Genomic DNA, 13,696 nt, shown 5'->3' with positions numbered 1-13,696 from the left:
TAATTCCAGCGAGATGGTGAACCCTAGATGGAGTTAACGTTTCAGTTCAAGGCCACTCAGTTTGCCATGAAACTGAACTAGATTTAATGAAAGTGACAATCAAGATTTTTATAATGAAATAGTACAGACGTTCTTGAAGTCAGGAATAGTAAGTAATTAAACATGTATTTTAAAAAATATTATCTTTACTATTATAGTATTTTTCTGGAAAGCTTACTATAAAGTATTATATACATTTATGAGTATAGTCCATATAAGTTTCAAAACTTTAAAGATGAAAAATAATTATAAAATTAAACAGAATTGATTTTTTTCTTTGGCAGATAAACTGTATTTGGCAGATTCGTTCTTTTTTGTTTTAAAACTTTTATCAAAATAATACATTTTGCCACGGGGGCAGGGAGGTAAATAGGTATTAGGGAAATAAGAACACAATCATGCCATGTATAACAATCACCTAAAAACAAAAAGTTAATAAATAATAATAATTTTAAAAAATACAATAAAATAACTAAAAGTATATGTACATATCAAAAATGTATAAACATTTTTTTAATGACCTCTTTGCAGTCATTTCTAACATAGGGGGGTATCTAGAGGGTACCACTCTATTTTAACAACGTAGAAGGGGTCAAATTTTCATTCCGTGGAACCGCTCCAGAAAAAATGGTCTAACCTCCAGGCAGGATTTGAACCGATACCGCTGCAGTTCCCAGATTGCAAAGACTTACACCTCAACAACCTGAGCTACAGACGGCTCTAACTCAGTCATACCTATATACAATATTTACATTCTGCCTAGACAACCATGAATGAAGCTCTGCCACCCTTATATGGATGGCATGGCATTACTCCTGGACCACAGCGTTTCTCTTCCAGCTGCGTCACTGGTATTGAGTTCGTTCCAAACCACATAGAAACACTCTGGTTAAAGTAAACACTAAAACTTAAGAATTTTAACCAACTCTTCCAATTTGGTTTGAATAGGGCAAGGAGCTCCTGGCATATTTTGTTTTTACGCAACAAAATTTATTACTTGTAAATAAAAAAAAAAAAAAGATGAAGTCACTAACCTTCTCTCCTCTCTCATAAACAATGTTTTGATATTTCTGAGGAATTAATACTGGTCGAAACTAATGATTTAAATCACTATTGGATAATTTTTGAAGGCGTATGTACCTTACTATAACTTTTGATCACGAATTTAGATTTTTGAATCACTGTATACATAGACGGTTCAATATGAAAACTATTACATTGTATTCCTATGTTTAATATCTAGAGAAAAATCAGAAAATAAACAATTATGATAATAAAAATGTTTGATTAATTTTCAGAACAGATTATACTAATTACCGAATTTCTATTTTTGAATTATATTTTAACTCGATTTCCCAAGTGGTATTCTATTTAATTAAGTTGGATTTTTCCTTTTTTCTTTTTTTTTTTTTTAATTTTTCAAACTCAATTATAGCCCTTCTTAAAAAATTATACAATATCCCCGAGAAGGAAGAGGGGACGGAGGAAGCAATCTTATATTTGGACTTTAAAAGGAGGAGCCCGGTTCATGGTATGAATATTTTAATATCATTTCTTCATTTTAATTAGCCCTCGCATCGCAACCGTTAATAAAGTCATCAACATCTATTAATTTAAAAAAGAAATATTAATAAACATGCTCATCTCAATTTCAATTTGCATTTAGGGCTTTCATTAGTGAGCCCTGGTTATCCAGGCCCAGTTAATCTTTACGAGATCGTAAACTGAGACTAAAAGGAGTTTGTTTCACAAAAATCATGTTATCTACTTGCAAATTAAGCTATCATTATGTGATCAAATGATAGCTAGAGTAGTAATTAAGTTTTAACTAACCTTAAAATATCTCTTAAATTTATTTTTGTAATTATTTTATAAGAGGATATATTTTAAATTAATAACTGAAATTTCAGCTATTTTCCCCCAATTAGTATGTCTACAAACTAATTTAAGAGTAGAAAACCCTCAGATACATTTCTAATTTTATATCTTATCTTCCGGCTCAGATTAATCGAATTTGTGAATGTCAATAAAACAATATAGATTAATAAAAAATTAAAAATATGAAGTTGAAATTCTTAATCAGAAATCTGAAAAACATATATAAGGATATTGTAAGAACTTAAAACTTCCCTAAATTTTTCCACCGAGACTTCTTTACGGTGGAGACTGGACTTCATGGTCTCATAGATCAAACTAAATATTGACATGAAAAAAAAAATGTATATATTGACTAAGAGAATGTATATTTATTCTTGTTTGATATAATATAGATTAAAGTTTTAAAAAATGCCCAGTTTTTATGTTATAAAAGAAATTGTTTTACTTTCGAGAAAAAAATTATGCATGAGGAGAGATTCAATTTGAATTCGTTTTCATTTTCGTGGAAAATAAAAAAACTTTCCTGGTAAAAACCTGAAATGCTTTGAATATGGGATTTTTTTTTTTTTTTTTTTGTGGGAGCATTCCCTAAATTAAAATAATGTTATTATTCGTTTATCTAGAGCCTATGAAGAAAAGTGAAATGCAGTTTGAAAAACTTATAAATTTTTAATTTAAACAATATAGGTCCTTTGTAGAAAAGCTTAGTTACTTATTTACTTTACAAGAGAAACAGAACTAGGAATATGATTCAAATAGAATCAATCGAGCTAAACTAGAATAAATGGAAATATGTTAAGAAATCAGTTTTCATATGATCGTCTACGAAATGATTGGCCCGGACAATCCCTTTGTAAAGTCTAACTATAATCAACCACCATATGACTGTCCCGCAGTTCTTGATATCTCGTCAATTATTTTGTTATCCTGGAAGAATGAGCAAGAAGAATGCACACTCTGTTCATGCCTAAATGTTGTTTTAGCAAATAATTGGGCTAGCAAATCTATCTTCATTATGCACAGTCGTTGGTTTAGCTAATTGTAAATTTGGGTACACCCAAAAATGTTTTTTGTACCATTCAAACATTGACAGAAAAAAAGCAGTCATGAAGATCCTTTATCACACAAAACGAAGCTCACGCTTCCCTCTGGAAGCCGAAAAGGCATTCAAGTGTTACAAAAATTTTACGAACATAAAGTGGCGCCCAATTATCCCCTTGTTCAAGTTATTTTTGAAAATGTGCATGATAAACCTCATGAACGAAGCCATTTATATATTTTATATCTTCGTTGTTTTGCTTGAAAGAATTTCCCAAATATATAGCAAGAGGGAACGCGATAGTTTAGACTATAATGATATAATTGAAGTTTTATATTAAGAGGATTTTTTTCCTGAATTTCTATAGGGGTAAAGCTAAAAAATAACAACATAAAACACATACGCTGAGACATAGGTTTAGTTCATTTTTCCTGATTTTTATCTCCCTTTTTCGAAACTTAAAAAAAAAAAAAATTTCGGCTCACCCTAAAGTACAGAGCATATTTATGCATTTTGCAGTTGAATGAAGAGCGGAGAATGAACCTGTAACTAGGCGTTTTAAGGAACACATTGTTGACGGCAGTCCATTGAAAACAGCTTTCGATAGCTTCAATAGAGTTTGAAGAGTCAGTTAATCGGGAAATCGATCAAAAAAGCCATTGACTTTCGTTAGACAATAGCTATTCTGATGATGACTTCAGCCGTGTTTCGAATTAACCTGAACAAGCGATCCAATGAAAGCTGAGTTTATAGTCGCGAGCTAGCAAACAAAGCTGCCGAGATAACAAACGCCATGGGGCAGCCGCCAAATGAACTGGCTCCATTAGACCTATATTTCCCCCTCTTTCCCCTCATATACACAAAATGGCTACTCTCATGAATAAAACTGAATTTTCTGAGTGACACATTTACTAGCTAATTCTCCATATCACCCCACCCCTGACCCTCACCCTTCTCATTCCATCCTTTAAATTACTTTTTAACTGCTCCCACTACGGCAATATACATTTTTCCTACCAACATTAGAAAAATATTTTTTTTGTTTTTGGACCGTTTGAATCATTTTATTGCTGAAAAAAATTAAATTATTTTGATAACAATATACTCAATATACACGTGTTAAATCGTTGTTCCTATGAGGAAGGATGCTCCAACAACTAGGAAATGAGGATTCAAAATGATTAGAATTTGTTTAAATTTTATATTTGTTTTTTAACAAATAATGAGATGTATACAAACAAAAGACCAACTTTAAACTAAAATTGTATATATATATAGTTTTACAATTTATGTAGTTCATTATATTTGTATAAACTTATTATTATCTTATTCATTTAATGTTCTTACTATGCATACATTTCCGTTAAGCTCCCCACCCTATCACCTTCTCCCACTATTAACTCTTTCTTCTAAATCGTACAGAGCATTTTCTATTTTATTATCCTATGTTATTTTTTATTTATCTACATTGAATTTTTTATTGGACCATACATATACCTCATTAACTTCCTCATTCTTTCCTTATTTTAATTGTGAAATATTTGATATTACATACTACTATTTCACTATTCACTATGGTGGTAAATTTTCAATCACTTATTACTATGCTTGTCGTAAGTTAGTATTCTTTTAATTTTTATTAATAATTTATAACTTGATATATATATTCTAATATTCTAGTCATATTATATAATGTTTGTAATTTGTTGTCATTTAGCTCTGCAAGCTCGAAGTGGGTCGAAATGTTGGTTACTAATAGACGGTTTTTCTGCTATCATTAATTAGAACTGGTCAACAAATAACCTTCAAATGCAAATTATTTTTTTCTATGGAAGAAAGTGTGTCAACGGACGAAATAAGCGATGACCTGATGAAACTAGATCTAGACTGTATGGTGGGTATGGCAGAATTACTAGCATATCACAATTTCTTTACTCATAGCGGATAAATTACAACGGTAAAAGTTCATGGTAGACTAGTCTACTGCATTTTTCCTCTTAGTTCATTGCAAAATAATGGCGCCTAACCATGACCTTCTATACTCCTCACCTCCTCACTCCATGCCAAGTATGCGAGTCGTGGTAGCTGGTTTTGACCTAACTATTTGCAGCAGAACCACAACAATATCCACTGATAGCCGTCCTAACGCATTCATCTGTTTCATAGACGTGTCTCAACTCAACTTGAATGTTCAAGAGCACATACATCCTTAGTTTGAATAACTTCAAATATTGCTACAGTTCATGTATTATTATTTTTGTAAATAGTTTCTTAATGTTACCAATATTTCACAAAAAATCGTAAAAAAATTTTTCGACTGCAACTGATTTACTAAGGCGTTATTGTAAGTTAAAATTTATCTTTAAAAACAAGATAATCCTAATCCTTCACTCGAGAGTAATATTTTTGGAATAAGTTTAAAGTACATATTCACATTTCTTGATAAAAAATTTGAATAAATAGACTTTAATCCTCCGACTATAATGGTATAAATTATTACTGATATTTTCTCCTAACATGTTCTTCCTGATTCAGTCTCAAGAAGTCCTCTGGAACTTGTCGACGAGATATTAATAAAATTTAAAAAACTGATAGTGCACCACAAAGGAGAAGTACTAACATATTTTTGGTAATATTTTAAAAACCACTTATATTTTTGCAATCTTAAATGTTTATATTTCTCAATTAAATATACCTACAAAACATTATTTTATAGCTTAAACCCCTTTTTCGTGTTGACTCTCAGTCAACAAGATGAATAAAACAAAAAAAAAAAAATATGCAACTACATAAAACATAATATAAATAAAAATTAAACATGACTAGGAATAAAACAGCTTTGTTGCAAGTACATCCAGCACTTAATAGGACTTCAATGGGAGCTTAGATAACGCTAAGTTTACCTTTAGATGGCCTCTAGTTGTTGGTAGAAGTTGTACATGAGTTGGGCGTTTTTTCTCTTCTTTCCTAATTTGAGCTTACGTCCTCTGAACTAGATCACATCGAACTCACCTTGTTTTGAATGTTTATTTTTAATTTAAATAAAAGTACTGATGGAATTACTTTACATGAGCTCTGTTTAAAAAAATCATGGATGAACGCCTTATTTTTGTTCTCCTTCCATTATGACCCGCTGCTGTTTCAGGTTGAAATGAGAAAAACCGTTAAATGTTCTTTTAAGAGAAATACGTTATAAGAAACAAGAATAAGCTCCATTACTAATAAATTATTATTTTCCATAAATAAAAAAAAAATATTTTTATAACCTTTTTTGGTCAAGAATTCTAATTTTAATTTTCTACCAATACTTGTTGGGTCAAAGACAACCCACCCTATTGAATGTGCGTTAAGGGTTTAAATATGCGATCGAATACATTTTGTTTTTATGTTTTTAATTTATATAAAAGAAGTTTTAGGCCGAGAACAAGTAAGAAAACCTTTAGAGAGAGTGCTAAAGACCGATAACAGCAGGCATATTGAGTTACCAATCTTTTTTTTTATTCATTGATATGTACAACTGTATTAACATAAAAATACATCAACTAAATTTGATGAAAGTTTATAATGGACTGATGCAGGCATGTAGATAAACCCATAGGTAGCACTCTAATGTTACCAATCTTAGATTTCTTTCTAGTACAGATGGTGGCACAGTGAAACTACAAGTCTCACATAAAGTAACCCACTAAATTAATTAGCAGTGGTATTTAAGACGCAAACATTTTGTGAGAAAAATAATTAGTTAGGATGTTCTAGATCTAGAAAGAGTGTGTTAAACATCTATACTTGCTGAAGGGTAGTGATATCAGCGACATTTTCAAGGGATGATGCAATGCTGATAAGTAAAAATTTTTAATACCCGGCGAATTTCTTAATTATAAATCCCGAAACTATCTAATATATTTGGATGAAAATAGAAAAATGAAAAATAAAAAAAAAATTTTATTCCAGGTTCATACATTAAGATTTTTGTCTGGCAAGCATTTAGTTTCTAGTAAGCAAAATGAAATTACATTGAGATCTTGTGTTAACTACTATTTATAATGCTAATCAATATATGCTTAATTATATTGTTTACGATGATGCGGACGTTTGGTTATGCAATAAGTGAAGGAATAGATGTCGTTTAAAGGAAAGAATGGATGAGGACTGGCGAATTGAGATGGGAAGGGAATTTCAAAAGGGGGTTGCACGTATGACGAAGGATTTGCTGAAGAAGGCGGTTCTATAGGAGGGCATATATAAATCAATCGGATGGGCTCTGGTTTTTAATGAATGGTGGATGAACGAAGAATGACGAGATCAAGGATATAGGTAGGTTTTTTTAATTTTAAGAACTTGGAATAGGAAAACACCAAGGAGGTATTGCCTTCGGGAGGTGGCACCAGTTCAACTAGGTATACCAACGGGATTCTTGAGAGCACCTTGGAAACCCAAAGATAAATCTTAGAAATCAATTCATGAGTCTCTTCATTCTCAAAACTAGACCTGCAGATAGCCCTGCATAGACCAAGGAACAGTTGTCGAAGTGGGAGAAGAGGAGAGAGGATACTAGGTGCTGACGGGTGTTCTGAAGAACAGAACGACGGAATCTTAGGAATTGTTTGAGTACAGTTATGGACTTGCGCGTGATTTGGGAAATGTGATTATTCTAGGAGAGGTGTTGGTCTAATGTCACTCCAACGTTTTTTATTGTAGGATAGAATTGTATCGGTCCAATATATTTGGATATGTAAATTTAAAATATTAAAATTATATAACATTGTTTTTGTATGTTATAATAATGAAGGTATTATCTTTACTTAAGTCTTTCTTTTGACCAACATCTGTCCCTCGTTGAAATTTGGTCGTAATGTATAATTCAATTAAACTTCTAAGGTTGTATTGTGTATGCACCACTGGCTGAGTAAATACAGATAGCGGATTGAAGATTCAAAGTTTTCAAACGAAAAAAGAGTATTGAATGGAGCTAATTGAAAACCAACAAGGCCCACATCCGTCCACAAACTCTATCGTTTTATAAACCTCATCGATGGCTAATAGTGATGGATATGGTACCTCCTTTCCTGAATAGGCTCTGTGATGTTTAAAGATTTTTAATTCTAAATCATAATTCAAACACATAATTATTAATAATAATTCGATTTAGTTAGAGTATCGTAATTCAGAAATCATGATATTTCTTGGGAACTCGTTTAAAAAAAAAAAAAAAAAAAAAAGGGAACGTTAAGTTCCTTCCTAATATGTTAATTATTTCTGAAAAAAAAACATTTAAATTATTTCCTTTATATCTGAGTGACCCCCCCCCCAAATATTAAAATTATTCAGGTTGTAGGAAGATAGTCCAGGTGGCGTAGTAATATAAAGGACAACTGACTAAAGTGGGGCGACACGTTGGTTAACAATAAATAGTTTTCTTTTACTATTTTGATACCTTTATTGACCGCCACTCGGATTATATTCCTACAACCTACTTTCTATGGTCCACTATTTTCATCCAATATAAAATTACTTAACATTGCATTTTATATTTAAATCAACTTCGGATTCTGGACAAAGGATTTAACACTTTTGCGGTAATGTTTAACTAATTTACAAAAGAATGTTTGTAAAATATTGTGTTATGGACCACATAGACATACATCACTATGGCCACAGAGATAATGCTATTATAACTTAACATTGGTTTGTGCTAAAGGGACAAATAAATGTATTAGTAGTGAACGACATTGTTTAAACAAAGTGTTATAAATTTTAATTAATGTGACTATATGACAAAAATTCAAAATAAATTGATGTAATTAACAAATTATATAAAATTGTTAAATTAATTGTTATGGTAGTAGGGATATAAGTACTTGAAGATGGGGAAATACGAAACGATGTTCAAACAAATATAGAATATTGATAATATTCTAAAGGAATATTCTAAAGGAAATCTACAGTGAGGTTAGGCTAACGAGTTAATGATGGAACAATACTTTTAAAAACATTTTGAAACTATTAAGTTCATTTTAAAATTTCAATAATTTCCAAAATACTAATAAAATAAAAAGTAGATAAAGAAAAATGTGAGTGTTTGATGTAAGTAGGTATGTTATATAAATGTCTCACTTCTATTCCTAAATCTGCGTGGAAATCTGATTTGGACATTAAATAAATAAAAAATATTGTACACAACTTTTGGGTTTTTTGGTGTGATTTAGTGTGATTCATTTTTTATTATTAATCTAAAAGTCAAATTGTAAACTAGGAAAAAAATTGACATCTTTATACTTTTTTTTAGGGAGAAAAATGAGTTCAATGAATAAACAGCTAGAAATGAGTATAATTTAAAATAAACTATCAGAAATACTTCTAACCGTTATATGTTTAAAAATTGATTTTAATATTATGTTGACTGGGGTAAAGATGAACATTTTCGATAATGGCCGATAGAATTAACAAAAACGTTACAAAAAAAGGATACATAACTTTTCCTTGGGGATAAGTTGTAACAAATTTATTATTTATGCGTACAAGTTATAATAAATTTATGGGAGATATGTTTTAATAGATTTAAAAATTATTCTTCTTATATTGGTGCAACAGGAGCATGAAGCTGCCCTTGACCTTAACAGTCGCCAACTATCTTTCTTTATCTTCTGTAAGGGTAACATGGATCCTCAGTTGTCGCAGATCCCGCCTCACAGCATCCCTTCATCGGCCCTTTGGCCTACCACGTCGCCGCACACCATCCCGAACATTAATGTACAAAGTATGAGCCACTCTTTCCTCGCTGATCCTCATCGCATGGCTAAGTCATTTAATCCTCTGTATCCTGATATACGAGGAGGTGCTACATTCCTTGTAGAGTTTCACAGTTCACCATTTTTCCTTCATCGCCAATTACCATTCTCGCTTGCGGGCCTCAGATTCTTCTCAGAATTACCCTGGTATGGGAATGGTTTTATTGCTTAGGGTCTATGTTTTCCACCGTATTTGACAATTGGCCTTATCAACGGTTTGTACAGCATAAACTTGGTGGTACGGCTAACACGTTCCCTTTTGATTAGCCTTGAAATGGAGAAATATGCTCAATTTCCTGCTGCAATTCTGCTTTAACCTCTTCTTCTTCATCCTGGTTCTCATTGATGGTAGAGCCAACGTAAGAAAAGCTTCTTACCACTTCGAAATTGTAGGGCCCCATTACAAAGCGATTCTCTTGAAATATTGCCGCCACCTTTCTTTCAATTTTCCTACTAGCATTAGTATCTTGCCATACATGGTCGTCTTTACAGGTCTTTGATTAGGTCGGTTCATGTGGTCGGTCAACAGTTAACGCTATTCACCATTTTGAAGAACTTGCGGGATTCATTTCTACTTCTTGAGTTTTCAATTCCCTCAATCTGCTTCCTTAATGTTTCCCTCTTCCTGTTTCTAACTTCGTGTGCGTCCTGGCATCTTTGTACTCCTTATAACTAAGCCGTTTCTTTCCACTAATCCACATTATTTTTTTTTCATTCCGTTGCTGGATTGCCTGAACACTTTGTTCGTCAAACCAATAGTTACGAGGATATTTGATTTTTCTTCACACACTTCTTTAGCAGACTGGACCAATCTTACCATGATGCACCTCCACTTGCTTTCACCTGTCGCCATATCTTTCCCAATTGTCCCCCTATCTCATGATTTAATGATCTCAACTTTAAATAAATTTATTATTTATGGGTATAAGTTTTAATAAATTTAAAGTAAAATTAATGAGATAAAATTTAGCATAAAAAAGTAAGACTGAAAGATGGCTGAAACAGTGGTCAAGCCAAAAAAATAACAATTTAGGCATTTGAAGTATTAATTTTTTATAATCTGTATAAAAAAATAACACAATTAAAAAAAATACAGAAGTATTCTGAAAAATAACACAAAATAGTTTAAACGATTATTTCAAACCAACAGCAAACAAACACAAATCATTGAAAACAGTTAATGAAAACTACACATGGACACGCACAAGCATGCATTGCACAAACACTCAGACTTACAAGCTCTCGAATCGTCCTTCAGGGACATTTCCATCGCGTCAGGCTTATCTATGAACATATTGAAATCTACTATTAATTAAGGTGTAGCTCAATCAACCAATAATTATTATTATTCTTTATTTTGTAATTTTACTTATGCCTTTTTGGCATGTAATGTGAATTTGTGATCCATTAGACTATATCCGCACAGAATTAGTACGAATTCGTGGAGAAGCCAATGAAGACACTCCAGAGGTGTGCTATGGAAGGCTCAAGTGGAAAACTCAAGAATTCATATAATTCCAGGGTGGAGGTTGTCCAATGGATCTCAAATTTATACTAGTTTAACCAATAAAATTATATAAAATAGGTAATAGCTTATAATCACTTATTATTGCAGGCTGACCGTGTAAAATTATTCCACATCGAACATATTTCAGAACCAAAAATATTAGTTAATATAATATTATAGTTGAATCCTTAATTCATCCCTATTTTACTTTTAATAGAGTATCCTAGCCGTTTACATAGCGTAAGGAATAAATATGAATTGATTAAGAAATATGAGAAGAAATAATACAATTCATCTATTACTAGGAATAATGCAAATAGAATTAGAGAGTTAGTGTAATAATGGAAGTGTTCTCCCACTCCATCTCACAAGCCAGATTAGAGCCAGACCTATCGTCACCTTATCCCAGACTTTAGCAGATCCCTCTTCTTGGAATAATATAAAAGCAACATTAATTAACTGCGCTTGAGTTAGAACTAGATTCATGTTATTAGCCAAAAGTACCGGGTACGGGGAAATTTAGTAATATTGCCAGATCAGAAGAATACAGCCAAGATATTAATCAATGCCAGATGTCAGCTATAGTGCTACACATGTAATTCGCGCCTGCAAGCATTCGGGACTTTTGCATATCTCCCGATTTTTTTTAAGATACGGATTAAACCTTTAATAATTGAGATTAAATCAGACCTATACCTCCAGCAGTGATCCAATCTAATGCTAATTTCGTATCCAGTGGGAGAATTAATAAACTAAGACAATTAATAAAGGTGATATCAACCTCCTGAACAACTCCACCTCCTTCTCTCATATTAACTTATCATGTCGATCAGCAGGGGACGGAACTGAGGAAGGTAGTTATGTCTTGTATAACGACAAAAAAAAGTATTCATCTTTGATATACCGCATTTACTCAATTCCAAATTGACTAACACCATACTAAAGTCAAACACTGATGATGTATTGAGTATTTGATAATATCTACCATTTATAATAACTATGACAAAAATTCAAAATATTGTATTTTATAAAATGTGTCATAAAATAAGTATTAAAAGTATGGCAATATGGAGTAAAATTATAATTCTACATAAGTTATATAAATATACTGTTACATCTATAAGAACTAAAATTTAAACTGCTTAAAGATGAATTTCAAGTTACGATGATAGATTGTGACGATTTATTGTTATAATTAAATCGAAAGAGTATTATTGGTAACACACTAAGATGGCGAAGATGTGAGTTTAACACATTGTTGACTTTTGCTAGTTCTTTTTTATAAACTATAAGCAATACATTGATATTTTTCAGATTTTACAGTTCATTTCACTCAAGTACTCACGAGGACATTTATGAATATATAATGATGCCGGCCGGCACCCAACATCCAATTCGATTACAACTTTAACCAATAAATCGCTAAAATCGTGTTTATACGATAAATCGTAACGATTTTATCCCTAAATTTCTAGCATTTATCGTAGTGTGTAACCTAATCTTTAGGAAGGATGCAATATTTACAGCTAACTCAGGCCAGATCAGAAGCCCAAGATAATAGTGGAACTACCACCAAGATGTTAATGTTGTAAAAAATAATTAACAGTAGCTCATTCTATCGCAGAGGAATTAGCTGGATATCTATCTACAAGCAAATTTAATTATACTACTTATAGTGAACCACTACTAATAAGATATGCTTTATTTAAATGTTTTAGCCTTTACTAATTTTATATTTATATTATTTTATTTATTATTTACCTATTTATTCTTAATATATTTTTTATTATTTTTATTTTATCTATTTTTTTAATTTAATTTATTTTTTCCTCCCGATCCTATTAATTTACTTTTCACTTCTTATTATACACTAATTGTTTTTAACATTTTAATTTTTATGATATTAGATTACTGACCCTGATAAAAAAAATATATATTCTTTTTGTGAAGCTGGATACCTACAAAAATATTTAATGATATTATTAATAGGGAACTATTTCCAATAAGATACACTCCATTTAAATATTTCTATTTCTATTTAGTTTATGTTTAAATCCTTATTATTTTCTTTATTTAATTCATTTTTATTTCCTTATCATCTCACAGTTTAATTATATATATTTTTATTTGTTACTGTATATACAAATTATTAAAATATTTATTGTAACAGTTATTAAAACTTATTCTAACAGTTGTTAACATGCAATGGACTGATGCGGATTCCGTTGCATTGGAGTGTCTGCTAAGACATTTTACCACAGTGTAGCGATCCCTCCCCATTCTTGTTCCCCCATCAAGCGGCTGGGCCCAATATTGTAGGGGATTATCAAACTCACTTCGAGAATGATCTGTTGGGCGATGAATCCGTTAGATGAGACACTGCAAACTTAATACAGGCCTTCCTAGTTTTCGTGGATTTTATCCAACAGGTTTTCTCTACTCTAG

General features: G+C 31.5%; 1 protein-coding gene across 4 annotated transcripts in view; it reads right to left on the bottom strand.

The window, feature by feature from the left end:
* The window catches only part of LOC106687010 (zwei Ig domain protein zig-8), a 351,411-nt gene that overhangs the window by 20,274 nt on the left and 317,441 nt on the right, over positions 1-13,696 (bottom strand). For 2 of the 4 annotated variants that reach the window (XM_014430648.2, XM_067047781.1), the window contains one exon: positions 10,981-11,046. The exons of 1 other annotated variant lie outside the window; for it this stretch is intronic. In XM_014430648.2, the coding sequence (XP_014286134.1) occupies positions 10,981-11,046 (66 nt within the window). The remainder of the gene's footprint in view (positions 1-10,980; positions 11,047-13,696) is intronic. One more of the 4 variants, XM_014430649.2, reaches the window with a different exon arrangement.

This window comes from Halyomorpha halys, unplaced genomic scaffold, assembly GCF_000696795.3.
Source record: "Halyomorpha halys isolate HHAL.00 unplaced genomic scaffold, Hhal_1.1 Scaffold906.1, whole genome shotgun sequence".
Taxonomy (NCBI): domain Eukaryota; kingdom Metazoa; phylum Arthropoda; class Insecta; order Hemiptera; family Pentatomidae; genus Halyomorpha; species Halyomorpha halys.
Note: the sequence above shows the minus strand (reverse complement) of the source record. Positions and strands in the feature narration are given on the sequence as shown.